General features: G+C 32.3%; 1 protein-coding gene across 2 annotated transcripts; it reads right to left on the reverse strand.

Annotated features, from left to right (window-relative positions):
- Positions 1-12,291: 12,291 nt before the first annotated feature.
- Positions 12,292-16,350, reverse strand: LOC139513101 (F-box/LRR-repeat protein 7-like). 2 transcript variants are annotated; one of them, XM_071301277.1, is made up of 2 exons: positions 16,262-16,350; positions 12,292-13,942 (listed from the first exon to the last, which is right to left on the reverse strand). In XM_071301277.1, exons 1-2 carry the CDS (start codon positions 16,280-16,282, stop codon positions 12,443-12,445), a joined length of 1,521 nt encoding a protein of 506 aa, XP_071157378.1. In that variant the 5' UTR covers positions 16,283-16,350; the 3' UTR covers positions 12,292-12,442. The 2 variants fall into 2 exon arrangements, with proteins under 2 accessions (XP_071157378.1, XP_071157379.1); XM_071301278.1 differs by lacking the exon at positions 16,262-16,350 and adding an exon at positions 15,344-15,425.
- Positions 16,351-16,433: the final 83 nt, after the last annotated feature.

Raw genomic sequence — 16,433 nt, forward strand, 5'->3', positions numbered from 1 at the left:
CAATTCAAACGAGAAAACTAACGGCCTTATTTATATATAAAAAAATGAACGAAAAACAAATATGTAACACATAAACAAACGACAACCACTGACAGGCTCCTGCCTTGGGACAGGCACATACATAAATAATGTGGCGGGGTTAAACATGTTAGCGGGATCCCAACCCTCCCCCTAACCTGGGACAGTGGTATAACAGTACAACATAAGAACGAACTATAAAAATCAGTTTAAAAAGGCTTAACTCATCAGATGGAAAAATATAAACCCGGTTTCTTTGATGACCTTAGTTCTGTCTTGAACGTAGGAAAGTTCTCCTTGTAATATTTTCTTTTCAACCTAACGGGGTGTTATATTCTTAACAGATATTCTAGGTTTCGTACTGTCATGAGCGTTCTTCGATCTTCATATACCAGGCTACCGATAAATATCTTGTTGACAGTTACTCACTTTTCTCTATTGTTCCAGCAATAATTATTTCAAGCAGGTATGGCCATTGTGTCGTTCAGTTTCCTGTTTTGTATCACAACCAATCACCTGACTAATAACATGTTGGCATCTTTAAAAACTGATTGAAAAGTCCATATTATCTATCAGGTTGCAGTATTATGCATATTATCAAACTGATCATATAACTATACTGGTATCGTAAGATAGCAGTCCAGGAAACTATCGCTTCTGATTTCAGACACCGACACGTAGTATCGGTCAACTTATTTTGATGGTGACAGTTAAACATGTCTAATGTCGATTTCCGTCAATGTTTCTCATAACTCTGTTGAATTTTTTAATTTTTTTGTATAAGATCCACAACCCGGTTAGAAAAGTCTGTATAATCACGCAAGAAAGTAAGGTATTAACTGGGGTAATATGCGCAATTTTTACCACATATCTGAAAATGTCTCGGCTCCAAAACGAAGTTTACGATATGGGCTGAGAAATTGAATAAAAGTTATCCACCAGCGCAAAGGAGTATGTTCAGTAAGACCCCTTTTTGGCCCCACAATTAAGCAGTTTTGCAAAATTGTGAAAATGTAATCTTTTAGCTATTTTTTGGAAAGTAGAATGCTTCTTCTACATAAATATGTGCTGTTTTTGACAATACAATGCACATATATCGTGTACTAGCATCATAAAGTCATGCTAAATTACCGAATTAGACTATTTACCGGATTTGTAATCACATAAGCAACACGACGGGTGCCACATGTGGAGCAGGATCTGCTTACCCTTCCGGAGCACCTGAGATCACCCCTGGTTTTTGGTGGGGTTCGTGTTGTTTATTCTTTAGTTTTCTATGTTGTGTCATATGTACTATTGTTTTTCTGTTTGTCTTTTTCATTTTTAGCCATGGCGTTGTCAGTTTGTTTTAGATTTATGAGTTTGACTGTCCCTTTGGTATCTTTCGTCCCTCTTTTACTGAAATCTTCACAATTATAGCATTTTAGTTAAATTTTAGACGGTTTCCGTCTTAAATGAAAGTGGCCGCATTCGTGTTCATTCATAATATTGAAATGTAAGTTGTATTTGATGATAATACATAACATATATAAAGGTTGAGGATGAACACGGATGCGGCCACTTTCATTTTTGACGAAAACCATCTGAAAAGTGACGTTTTTTGGCATATTTGATAGATTTTTCATATTTAAGCTTCAATCGGAGCGTTTTTAATGACTGAATCAGTTAAAATCTTTAGCTTAAACTAATCGAATCAATTAAAATAGACACTTAAGTGTTTAAAAAGTGTCCTAAATATCTCGTTAGATGAAACTGAAATTTGGGGCCAAAATCGGCCCTTACCGGACCTACTCCTTTGAAATGAATTGCGCATTTTACCCAACTAAGATATGTAAACACCATACAATGAAATAAAGGGTATGACATTGTTTTGAGAAATATAAAGTTAACAATTAGAAAGGTGACTCAATCGTTTAAAAAGACATTTCTACCAGCATGTCTACCCTTGAGGTATTTTCTACGATTTTCTCTGTATTATGCGTTATAAAACCAGGTTTAATCCACCATTTTTTACATTTGAAAATGCCTGTACCAAGTCAGGAATATGACAGTTGTTGTCCACTTGTTTGTTGTGTTTTTTGTCATTTGATTTTGCCATGTTATCAGGGACTTTCCGATTGAATTTTCAGTATTTTTGTGATTTTACTTTTTTCTCAAAGTATGGCACCTACACATAGGTGATCCAACTAAATATCATCATTTAATTAATTGATTTCTTGAACAATATATCTCAAAAATAAAAAATGAAAAAAATCATCGGAGATACCTTATAATTGTGTACGTCAAACGTGCGTTTCTTATACAAATGCATGTAAGAAAAAAACATACTTTTGGAAAATTGTATAAGCCATTTATTTTCTTCACGTGTATTGCATTTAAAACATCTTCGCTAGCCAAGGGTTACGATCCACTCCCGCTCTCTTCAAGCGAAGAGAGCGGGAGTGGATCGTAGCCCTTGGCTAGCGAAGATGCATTTAAAATTGCAAGATATATATTTTTTTAATTTTCATAAACTGTCTGGTGTAGTTAATGTGTAAAAGCATCTAAAATCAATCTTTATTATTTAATAATACCCATACGAACACAAACGGCTTCTGATACTTTTAACGCCACTTAAGGGCATACGATACAGGGGAGGTAATGACGTTGCTAACGTAAATTGTTAGTTTAAACATATTTATTTATAGTGGATTGGGAAACAAGTTTTTCAACTTATATTAATCCCTTTCCACTTTGCGGGTGCGAGTGCTGCCTTGTAGCGGCATTAGCCTGCTCTTTTTACGAAATCTACAAGGGTGTCTTTAACGTGCAAGAGATATGGCTATCTCTTAACACGTGTCAGCCATTTATCGTCCCCTTCCGACGGACTATCATCATTTCCTCAAGACCATACTCGCAAATGGTGTCAAGGGAGAGACGAAAATTGAGTCCCTGAAATTTTCATCCCGAACGTGAATCGAACAGGAACCTTTGTGTTAGTAGTCCGATGCACTAACCACTACACCACTTTAAATTGATATTTTCGCGACGTCAAACTATGACTTATCGGGAAAAGATTCAGTTTTCGACTGATTTTTATCATTCAAACTTACTTTGAAAACGAGTTCATGGACCCCTCTTTTTTAAAATGCCATTTGGTTTGATTACGCGAGAAGATTATGTGTGCCAATTTTCATGAAAACGTAAATAGTGCATGATAAATATACAGCAAAAAATGATGTTTTTTTCTACATTCATGAACATTTGATAAATATGAGATATTTCTGATTACAAAATGTATAAACTTTTAGTATTCTTATAAAATACAAAAATTACAAATTATTAAACCAAAAACAATTTGTGTTTATCTTTTAAAACAAAAAAGGTATGTCTTTCTTTCGAAAGAGAAAATACGGCCACAAATCCGAATTTTGAGCAAATATACAAAATTTCGACCTCATTTTACTCAAAAAGAAGCACATGAAGGTATATTTTTTTTATTACATATTTGATTGAAACAGGCTATATGGATTTTTTTTGTTTATCAAAATGTAAATACGGGATCAAAACTGTATCGTATGCCCTTAATGAAATTATTATGTCACTCTAATAATCCGTTGATAACCGTTATATCGCATACAGACTTAAGTATACGTGTAAGACTCGGATGTACTTCAAACCAACAAATCCTTAGAAGTGGTCGTCTGAGGGCTTGTATACTTTTTTATCATTAAAATTAAAGATTATATTTATTTGTACACTACCTCGAGTATGAATCAAACTTTTCTAAATTATGACGAACGGTGGTAGACTAAGGTGTTTTTTACTTTATTTTGTCATTTCAGAGTTATTGGACTTTCGTCGTTTAAAAAACAAACATATACCATTTAATGTGCATGGCTGGAATAACAAACATTTAAATATTGAGATTTCATTGCAAGTGAAATTATCATTTGAAGAGCAAACGAGGAGGATCTGAGTAATTAGTTACTTAAAAAACGCCTGATTAATGATACAATTATCAAAACAAGTTTGGTAAAAAGCAACTAACGACAATCTCAGAAATGGCTCATGTTTTGGCACATACAAAATACTAAAGTTTGGTTAAAACATGTTCACAAATATAAATAACTGAATAGCAATATCTGCTAAGTTAATGGAAACAATGGTAAAAATGTAAGACTGTCTCGATCAAAGAATCTGATATGTTAAGTTCATCATCGTGGAATAATTTTATCGTTCTAATCTCCATAATGATTTGTAAAGTAAAAAGATATGAAAAATAAAACCAAATTCAAAAGCTCAAGTTCTTATTTATTGTGATATTGGAAGATGTTTATTAAATTTCATCTATACACAACATCGATGCTTAGCACCATTTATGATTTATGATTTACGATTCTACACCAGAGTTGATGTAAACCTAGACATTCAGTCACAGGACTTCAAATATTTCAATCCTTAATGAGTTGATTTAAAATACAAAAAATAAGTAAGCAATAAACATGGCTAATATATTTGATATATGCCTTTTTGTGCTTCTTTGCTAAATATTATTTGCTTTTTTTTCTTATTAGATTGTGACACGGTGATGACTGATGTACCCCTTTTTTGGCATTTTACCTATTGTGTCTGTTTTGTTTACGCATCGTTGTAAATATAATGGAATTTGATGCGACTGTCATACAAGTGAGAGGTTTAGCTCTATAAAACCAGTTTCAATCCAACATTTTCTACATTTGCCTGTACCATGACAGAAATATGACAGTTGTTGTCCATTCGTTTGATGTGTTTGAGCTTTTGATTGTGCCATTTGATATGGGCTTTCCGTTTTGAACTTTCCTCGGAATTCAGTATTTTTGTGATTTTACTTTTTATAAATGTTGGTCTGCAGATATTTTTTTGATTATCGTCGATCATCTCAACGAGATTGATTTTCTCGCTTGAGGCGGTAGGTACGGCGAAAGTGAAAAAAGCAATTGAGTTGAGATGACCAATGATAATCTTTCTATTGCTTTTTTACCTATGCCAACTTGTTAATTTCATTGACAACGGGAACGTACGCCCTTAGTTTCTAACGAAAAAAAATCATTTCACTCTAATGTGCTGAGAAAGCAAATTATCAGTCAGTAAGACCGAATGAAAATTTCGTGAAATAGCGATAATAGAAATTGTGTGGATCCATTCTATCACCATGGATCGAATATTTTAGAACCATACTAATCCATTAAGCAACTACTTAATTGTGCCATTAGGGATGACCAGATGGGAATATATTCAAACAAATACTTAACTTTAAACAAGAGTTTGTTATGGGGTATATGACTGAAAAATGTGCGTACTACGTCTATAAATTCACACCATTCCAGAATGAAAAGTAAAAATATCATATATGAAACATAAAACTTTGTGAAGAAAAACAAGAATTAAGCATATATAAAGATATAAAGATATAAAGATGTTTTCGCTGTATGCATATCAACATATGAAACATCATGAACCATGTAATTAATTAAGTTATGAATTAGAACATAACTTTAAATCTATTCAGTGTTCACCTTTTAGATGCAACAACAATTTTATTTCAATATTACATTTTATCTCGTATTTTATACACAATAAAATAGAGAATGAAAAAGTGGAATGAGTCAAAGAAACAACAGCCCGATGATAGAGCAGAAAACAGCCAAAGACCACCAATCCGTCTTCAAGAAAATCCCTCACAAACTCACTTTTATACAAACGTAAATTGTCCGTTACAAAATTTTATAGTTTATGTACAGAAACCAAATAGACTGCCATCCATCTTTTTTCGAACCGTACTTCAAAACTCAAAAAGTTTATGTTTGAAATGAACGGTTTGATGAAAAACTTTTTCATTTTATTTCTGAAAAAGCTGTATTTTTTTTTATCGAGATGTTAGATCTGATTATTATTACAAAATATTAAGTATACATGTAAACTGTAACAACCCGTCTTCTTTTGGTGATTTTGAAAAGAGAGATACAAAAGAGACATTCACATTCGTGAGTCGAAAATAACTTAACAACGCTAAAGAAGAAAAAAAGATAGAGACCAAAATATAAACAACAGTATACAAAACACAAAATGGAAATCTAAAGAAAGAAGTTTTGAAAAAGCTTACAAAATAGATAAACTGAAAACTGGTTATATCCTTTTCTTGTAGTACGTGAGTAGATAGATACAAAGTGGTCGGTCTTAGGAATATGATAAAAGGGGAGTTACTCTGTTTTTACTATGATCATAGTTGGCTTGGATGCACTATTTCGGAAGTATAGTAATAGAGTGCATCCAAAAGTATCATGAAATATTTTTCATGTAAATGGGTCATATTATCAATACCAAATGCGATTATATTTCACCCTTTTGTTCATTAGCTTCACAAATTTCCGACTATCCAAAACTCAAAATTATATGTGTTTATTTTGTTCTCACATGTGCACCAATCATGAATTAAATCCAGTTATTAGATTTATCAGTACTTTGTTACGACCCTAGACAAAGCCGACGAGGAAAGGTATTACATCGACCACCGTAAGCTATATTTTCGTAGCCTAGGTTGTTGGGTGTTCTAGGACGCTAGACACGGTACAGGCGGTGTCCCAAGGATGTCACATAAGCAAGAGTTCGAATCCCATTGAGGGAAGAACAAGAATTTGCTAACGCAAATATATAGATCTTACATTGGTGGCCGTAGTGCTCAATTTGCTAACTCCAATTTGAAGACCTGACATAGTTGGGCTAGATTTGATACGATATTTACATATATTATATTGTAAGCCCTGTATAACCTCGTGTTATCGAAAGACAATGAATATCTTAAAATTTTCACATGTTTAGACGTGTATCAAGGCTTTTCATTTCAAAAACATTCCAACATTACACGAACTTCATTTTTAAAAGCATATAATCCTGCCCTGATCGTATGCTTATTATCAACTCATCGATCAATCTAAAAAATATCAAAATGGACCATAATGTGTTCATTAATTTTCAATAAACTGGTAAAAATACACATGACACAGAAAAAATTAATAGAAAAAAAAAACAATCGAGAACTCAAAGGAAAATTTAAAACAGAGAGTCCTTTATCAAATGGCAAAATGAAAAGCTCAAACACATCAAACGAAGGGAAAACAATTGTAATTTTTATGACTTTGTACAGGCATTTCTTTTATAAAAAAAAAGTGGATTAAACCTGGTTTTTAGCTATCTGAACCTGTCACTTGTTTCATAGTTGCATAGAATTCCATTATATGGACAACAATGTGCGAGCAAACACACAGACATAATAGGAAAAAAGTTTTAACAAAAAGGGTACAGCCGTCAACAATATGTTAAAATCTTAATTACTACAAAACAAAATAACTAGTTCAACAAAGAAAGACAAAATGACATGTAGACACTATGTAGACGACCATAGCAAAATTAACACAACGTTGGTGTGTATAAATACATAAAAGATTTAATGACTGAATAATAGCCAACGATAAATCTTACGGGGCAATAGATCATATAATTATGATACAGTACATTACAAAATAAATAATATTTATCAAGTCTAAAATGGTACAATATCATCAAATAATAATAATAAAGTGAACAAATATCAAATATTACGGATAACAGATATCCTTCATCAGTATGATTATAATGTAAAATGAATCATATTTTAAATATATTCTGATTATAAAATTATAACATGTATAACAGTTCTTTGAATATAATTTATATTTATTGTTTTGTTTATGATTATAGAAAAAAATGTAGTTTAATTCAATTGGTGAGTTATTAGTAAAACTTGGTACATATAATTTTTATACATAAACATGCAAATTGTCATATTTGAGGGCCCATGTACTCTTTTTCAAGCAATGATTAGAAGCAGTATAAACATTAGGAGATAATTGTATTATATTTCAATCCTGCCCTTCGTAAAACGTAGATTTTACTGTCACCTAGAGACGTGTATGTTAATTAACGGTGCAAATGTTTTATTAAAGCGTGCACAGTATTCCTGGTATCATATGCTCACATGCTTCAAATAAACACACATTTAATGAGATATCTCCCCCTACAGAGAAATTTAAGAACATATTTAGAATCCATCGGAAGATCTTTATTTTTAGAAAAATAAACACTACTAAAAGATGAAATCACACGAATTAAGTTTTTTCAATGACAAATCCTATATAAATTGTAATTCCGAATAAAACTGGCTAATCTTCGTGAAATCTTTCACCATTATTTGTGTTCGTTATTTAACCTAATGCTGAGTTCACACGACATTCGAATTCGATTCGCATTAACTAATTCGAATTAGTTTAATTCGCATTCGAAACGTTTTACGTCCTAACGTAAATTCTAATTCGAATTACAATGCGCGTCAAATTCGCTTTACTGTCCAAACGACGTTATCTTTTAATTCGTATTGACAAAAGCGTATTTCCAATGCGAATTAGATAATTCGAATTAGCCAATTCGAATCAATTCGAAAAAAAAAGAGGAGTGTGTGAACGCGACTAGCGAATTCGATTCGCATTCAATTCGAATTCAATTCGAATTAAATTTACTTGTGAACGAGGCATTAGTGTGTATCAGACTGAGTACTTATCGTTTAGATTGAACTATTAAAAAAATATGATTAAAACGACGACTGTTTTAAAAACGGCTGGACAGATACAGATAAATCAAACATTCTTCAATCAAATTTTGTTAATCCACTGTCATTTAAGTGTTTGTTGAAATTATTACTTTTTCCCTTTAACGACAGTAGTACTATTGTCATATAAGTGTTTGTTGAAATTATTACTTTTTCCCTTTAACGACAGTAGTACTATTGTCATATAAGTGTTTGTTGAAATTATTACTTTTTCCCTTTAACGACAGTAGTACTTTTCTTTTTGTTGGTTGGTTTTGGTATATTCCGGTTCGTTTGTTTTGGTGCAACTTTATTGAGACGAACACATTTACACATCACAAAAATCGTAAGCATCAATATTATAAAGATCGACAACATGTCAAGAGCGGCGATAATCATCACGATGATTTCCCAAAACGGATAATGGCTGTCTGAAATCACAATGGGATAAATGAAAATAAAAAGAGCATTCACAAACGAAGAAAGTTTAAAAATAATAAATATTTTCATCCAATGCCTTGATAATGATGCTTTTGAACAACATTCAATAAATGTAATGTAAGTTACGAACACCACTATAGTTAATAAATATGCTCCAAAAAGAAAATTTGCAAACCAACTTTCAAAATTTATTCCTCCTTGGTCAATGCTTATAGCAACTATTTCAATTCCATCTACTATGTAACCAATCCATATTCTGGCTACGTAGATCACTTTTTTGTTGTATTTGTTGAATAACTTGGCGAAATGAGCTATGAGCATGAAAACTATATCAGTCATATCAATTAATTCCGGATTTTCTACCAATTCTGAAGCTGAATCTCCACATGGTAAAACTACAGATCTCAACTGAAATTCCATTGCTAAAACTCAGAGAAAGTGGTGCTATGCAAACTAAGTTATAAACAGTATCCTATCAACAATCACTTATTTACACTTAATGCATTTTTATTAGACCTTACAAAACAAAAGGCCACTATTTTAATTCATACCCTATGTATGAAGTTACCATCGAATAGGTTAAAAAAGAATCGGCCATTGTGTTAAAAAGCGTATTTATTGCATTTTACGTGATGATTTGTCCATAAAAATAAAAAATTAAATGTTTAGATTAAAAAAATATATAAACTATAATATCTGACAAAGTCATATACATCAGTGCGAGTTTGCTCAATTCTTTAATAAATGAATTAAATGTGTAAATACATGTTTTCTAATCATAATTTTAATCAGTATCATAACATTCAGTATAATGTATTACAGGTAATACTTTCAAAATCAAATATATCTAATTAAAAGAACATGGTTAATAAATACTCTTGTGTGTAAGAACAAGTATATACAAGTCGCAGTGGCAGTTAATATTGTGCATGACAACTCAGTCCAATAGTACTTCGCACGTTTCTATTTTTCATAATACTGTAATGCACGTAGACTCTTCTCTAGACAAAACCACTGTTTACAAGTATCAGGAATGGTTGACACTACTAAAAAATAGCGGAAAAAATATCGCAATTTTATTAGAAAAATAGACCGAAAAAAAAACAATTTCGTAACAAATTGAAAAATAATTTGTATGAATTACAAATGGCCAAGTAATAACAACAAAGTTGTTGACCTTTTTCTCGTCAACTGAATACTTATACTTGTATAAAAAAAGTCCTACCCAAATATCGTACTGTTGTACAGCATTGATAGGATCATACGATATAGAATTAGAAATTAGCTTAAGCTAATCCAATATAATTCTTTAATATACGTTCATATCATTAGGTTGAAGATGGAGTGAGTTCTATTGTATTAAGTTATCATTTTTCTTCTTTGCTGTCAATGAAGTATATTGTGGATACTGTATACGTTAACTTACTGGATGTATACGAATTTTTATTTTGTATTTGTATTAATTTTGAAAAAGTAGAATATATGCCGTTTCTTTTGAAATACCCATGCTTTATGTTTTGTCACGACTTTTAAAACTATTTTGACGTTTCTAACATTTCGATATAGACCGAAACAAATAACGTAAGCAAATTAAAGATTCGACTGAATGAAGACTGGATTTGATGAAAATGAATAAAATTCCATCTTTGTGTGGAAATCAATCGCATATAGAAATGTATCGCTCCTACAATTAAAATGAAGTATTGTATTATTTTTCGAAATGAATCGTTCCTACAATTAAAATGAAGTATTGTATTATTTTTCGACGGTAAACATGAACTGCATAACGAAAGTATCAGAGTGGAATTTATCTCAACAATAATTTAAATTAAGGGGAAAAAACAGTTTTAAGTTATACACCATAAATGATTTTGCTACGTGGTATTTTTTTCTGAAAATGAATTGTTGCTGCTGCTTTTAAATGTTCTGTTAGTGACATAAACTTAATATTAAGCTATTTGTGTCGATTTCACACCTGTTTATAAATTAATATAAAATCATCTTCATGTCATAAAGGTATCATAAATTTATTTATTATATACTTAGTAGTAAATACAGATAAATTGTATGTGTAATACAATCATTGGCAAGCGTGCTGTATCAGCCACCCGTGATGATATCGATATCAGCACGGTTTCAAAAGCTTTAATAATCTGTATGACGTCACGTCATCGATTGCAGTCACTGTTGCACAGGCTTTCAAATCCCTAATCTGTATGACGTCATGTCAGACCTATAATCTGTATGACGTCATGTTACATAAAAAACATCTACTTGAGCCATATGTATATAATAAAGTGTATATGATATGGCTTTTCCAATATCACACACCATATCAACCCTCAACCAATATAGTCCCTCGAGCAGAGCTCTTGGGATTATATTGGTGTCTCGGGTTGATACGGATGCGATATAGAAAAAGCCATATGATATTCTCTATTTATCATAATTTTTTTATGTTTATTTATCATATGTTTAGTAGTAAATACAGTAGTTTTTCATATTTGATAAATAGCTTGCTGTTTAATCCATATCGCGCAACTTTGATGCGCACCCTTTATCGTTTACCCTTTATCACACCCCTACCCTTTATCGCATACCCTTTATCACCCCCCTTTATTTATTTATTTATTTTTTTTTTACATAAAGTCAGTTTTTTTTTTATGTAAGCTTAAGAAAAATTTTCCTCAAAAAAGGTCCAATAGAACGGTCATGCGGGCGTGACGCAATTTATTGAATGACGTAATTGTTTGGTATGTGACGTCACGAACGTCAAGTTTTCATATTTTTTGGCACACTAAATGCAACTATAAAAAAATACAAAACACACAAAAAAATACAAACAAAATATTTTTAAAACAACAGCACGCAAATTGTAAGGTAGCCCAGGTGCTTCGGATAAGTAATTGAGCAGTTCTTTTAAGGCCTTTGACACAAGACAAAAGTAGAACTGAAGGTAACCCAGTGCTTTGAATCAGAAAACAGTTCATATAATATAATACTCTCCTGTTGAAATATATGATAAAGCGTATAAAACATGGCAGAATCCGTATCGCATGCCGTATCACCCTCGACCAATATCATCCCTCGGGCCTAAAGGCCCTTGGGCTGATATCGGTATCTCGGGATGATACGACATATGATACGGATTCTGCCATGTATTATTCTCTATATAAACAATACATTTAAAATATGGTTTCTTATTTTATTGAAGCATCTCAATTTATTGTCTGTTTATTTAATAATTTACAACAGTAATACATAACAAATACAGTAAAAATGGTATTTCTTGGTTCACACTTTGTCTACGCTGGTAAATACTTCTTTAAATGTATATTGGTTTTATAATGTTACAGTATCTTTATATTCTTTTCTTTTAAATGTACAATTAGCTATTTCTAGTGAATCAATAAATCGACAGTTCCTGAATACAACACCAAGAACATTCTTTGTAAGTTTCTTACAATCAGTCAGTCTTAAATTCCTTAAATCTGGACATATGCATGACAATGCAATGATAACTGAATCCTCAACATTTAATGAACCAATGAAATTTACTGATTTCATATGTGAGTGGTCAGTCTTCTGAGGTTTTTGTACACATTCTGATCTTGTATTTGATATCCCTTGCTTGTTGCTTGCTGTATCGATGCTTTGGATAGATGGACAAGATGCTAGTTCAAACGATTGCAAACAACAGCATAACTTTATGATACGAAATACTACTTCGCTTGTTATGTTATTGTTTCCACTCAAGCTAATTTCCCTCAATTTCAAAGGCACGTTCGACGTCCAGATTTTATCGGGTAACAAAACATGGGAATTCACTTTTGGGCAAAATGAAACATTAAGCTTGATAAGCATCGAGCACTTTTTAAATATATTAGCGATTCCTCTGTTTTCCATGCCCATACATTGTTTCAAATTAAGAACTTTTAAATGTTTAAACTTGCTAGAAATGAGCTGTACTGTGAAATTTGTTAAGTTAGGTATATTGCCAATATGCACGTTTTCTAAATGAATGCAGTTCATTGCTAAATGTCTAATTCCCACATCAGTGATATAAAAGCAATTATTGATATTAATTAGTTTTAAAAATGGACAAGTTTTTGATATATGATAGAGTGATTCGTCTGTTATAGAAGTTGTTGGAAGTCCAAGTTCTGTTAACGAACAATTGTCCGTAAGGGATAGGAATGCATCATTATCAATTTTAATATTTACATTGAAAAAATAAAGCTTAAGCGAATGTAATGTATGACAGTTTTTCAACAAGTAACTAAGCAGCTCGTTATCGAGGCTTTTAACGTGCAATCTCACTTTTTGCAGGTTATCCATTTTTCCCAATGCCAAAATTGTTTCGCGGAATTGCTGAAATGGTCCGCTGTATTTCCATTCAAATGTGTCTAATTTCAATCCAGAAAATGCAGACAGAACGAGTTTGTTGTCAAAAGCAGACGAAAAGTACACCTTTTCTAATCGTGGATAACGCAAGTTTGGTTCCCCTAATACTGATACTGTTGTTTTACATAAAGTATTCAAATGGAGTGTCTTCAAAGTGAGAAACTGCCAAATGTCGTTTTTAAAAATTGTCTGTAATAGACGAGGATCAACTTTCAAAATTTTAACATGATCTTGTACCCTCTTTAAGTTAGAAACCATTGCCTGTTTTTCCGTCTGGTTGAAGCCTAGAGTTAGATCCACCGTCTGCCATAAGTCAGCAGAATGTGACAAAGTATACCAACGTCTACACACTGTTCTCACTTCTAACAATAAAAGTTGATGTGGCAGAAAGGAAAATATTTCCACTATGACATCATCAGGTAATCCCTCCATGTTAACCTGCAAAACAGACAGTTACTAACTCGTAATTATTACAAATGTTATGTACTGTTCAGAAAAGCAAATCACAAAACACAAAATATAACACATCAACATCAACAACCGCTGAATTACAGGAACGGCTACAAACTAATGTCTTTTAGACCCACGTTTACCGACAGACACATTGATGATGTGTTATCCATTTTTTTGCTGTTGTTGTTTTGGTTTAGACAAAAACATATTAGTTTGTTGCAGGTTAACATGGAGGAATAACCTGATGGTATTAAATATCAAACCTGGTTCCTTTTGTTAGCTATTATTCGTCTGTTTCTCTGTCCTATATTTTCTCCCATTTATTTGTATTGTAGTCCTGTCATTTAATGTTGCCATTTTAACTTAACATTGCCATAACAGTGGGAGGTTTGGCATGCCACAAAACCAGGTTCAACCCTCCATTTTTTTTTATGTCCTGTACCAAGTCAGGAAAATGGCCACTGTTATATTTCCCGATTTTCTTTTATCTCTGATATACATACTGTGGTAGTGCACATTTATTTAATATTAAAATTGGATAATTAACGTTTGATTAAATTCAAACCTTTCTTAAATTCTGTGCATGTACTTAGTCATGCAATCTGGACTGTGCGTGTTGTTGCTGTTTGTCTGTGTACACCTATTTTGGAGAAGTCGGGTGTTGGCGGTTGTTGTAGGTTAGTATATAACCACGGATATTGTGCAGTTGAAGTAACTAAATTATTCCCTTCCCCTTTTCCTTTATTGAGAAATTATCGAATAACTTTATGACTTGTACTTATCATGCGCAACAAAGCGGGTGCAGCAAGTGAAGCAGGACTTGTTAAACCTCACCTTTCGTTATTAATGGCATATTACCATTTAATTTAGCAAACAAGCAGTTGCAGCAAGTGGAACAGGACCTGTTTACCATACCGGAGCACTCTGAGTCTCAGATCACCCGTAGTTATTAGTTGGATTCGTGTTTCTAAGTCTAAAGTATTTTGTGTATTGTTTAGTGGACCTGTCGGTCTTTTTGGCCGTCTTCCTTTTTTGCTATGGCGTTGTCATCTTCTACTCTATGAGTTTAGTTTCATCTGCCTCTTTTTGTGTATCTGTAATACTGTGTAACTACAACATTCGATTTTCTTGAATTTAAAATATTATTCGATTGAATATTAAAACACCTCTTTTATATCCTTGTGTGTTTCCGTTCAATCATAATATTATTAATATCATTAAACTGCGTTGTACAGTCGTGACAAATTTCGTGGTACTTACGTACTTAGATTTTGTCATCTTCATCAAATAACGAGTCATTATTGTAATTTCTCAACATGATCAAATTAATAAAATCGGACATTAAGGTTAAATTATTATTATAATTAAATTAAACAAATATATTACCTGATCTTGTGTATTTCATAATACTTCAGGTAAAGATAAAAATAGACTATATATTTCGTAATAGTCCGGCTTTCAATTCATGTTTACGAAAATATCGTGAATGTTATTTATGTAGTTTATACTTAGAGTATCTGAAAAAATAGATTAAACACGGTAAGGGGCGATTATTTTAAGATTGCTTTTTGTGAGAAAAATAGAGCTATCAAGATACTTTATACCTAAAATGTATCTGCCACATCAATCTTGGCACGTCAATATTTAAACCAATTGACCCGATGCATTCCTTTGACCCTGGACATTCCTTAGGGGACGACCGTTTAATTTTCTGAGAATTGAGGGGAGGAGAAATCCAACATGAATACGGTGGTCTTGTAAGAACATAAATGAACATTATGCAGCATTAAATACAGGAAATTAGTACACATTTTTGTTTAGGGGCCAGCTGAAGTGCGGGATTTTCTCACTGCATCGAGGACCCATTGGTGGCCTTCGGCTGTTGTTGTCTTAGGTAGGGTTGTTGCTTCTTTGACACATTCCCTATTTCCATTCTCAATTAAAGAAAATAAATGTGTAGAAAAGTAAACATAGATCAGCCGACTGAGCAACAGATGATTATTAATATTCAGACAGCGTAAATTAGCTCCTCCCCTAAAAACAAAATAAATGAATGCATGATCGTCCACATAACGTTTTTTTTTTTACTTTAAAAACATCTGATTAAAAAAATCGCCATGCCTAAATTGTTTTTGGAATGGTATCCCAGAGTCTATTACAAATAGCTCGTTTGAAATTTAAAAAAAAAAGTTGGATAAAGAATTAACTAATTCACAACCAACAGTTGGCATGAACTTGTCCGTCAATAATAAGTTTAAAGCTTCCAACAAAACTTCAAATAAAACGACGGAGACAAAGACTTACCATGTATTTTATATCAAACATGTGACAGTCATCATGTGTACGTGTTACTAAAACTAACGTGGCTTAAAATAAAATGTCTTAAAAACTTTGGAAACTATTGAACCAGACATAACAGGATATAACAGAACAGATTTTTGTAAGTACTATCTATAAAGACTATATATATTGAACA

The sequence above is a fragment of the Mytilus edulis genome, chromosome 2 (assembly GCF_963676685.1).
Source record: "Mytilus edulis chromosome 2, xbMytEdul2.2, whole genome shotgun sequence".
NCBI classification, from domain to species: Eukaryota; Metazoa; Mollusca; class Bivalvia; order Mytilida; family Mytilidae; genus Mytilus; species Mytilus edulis.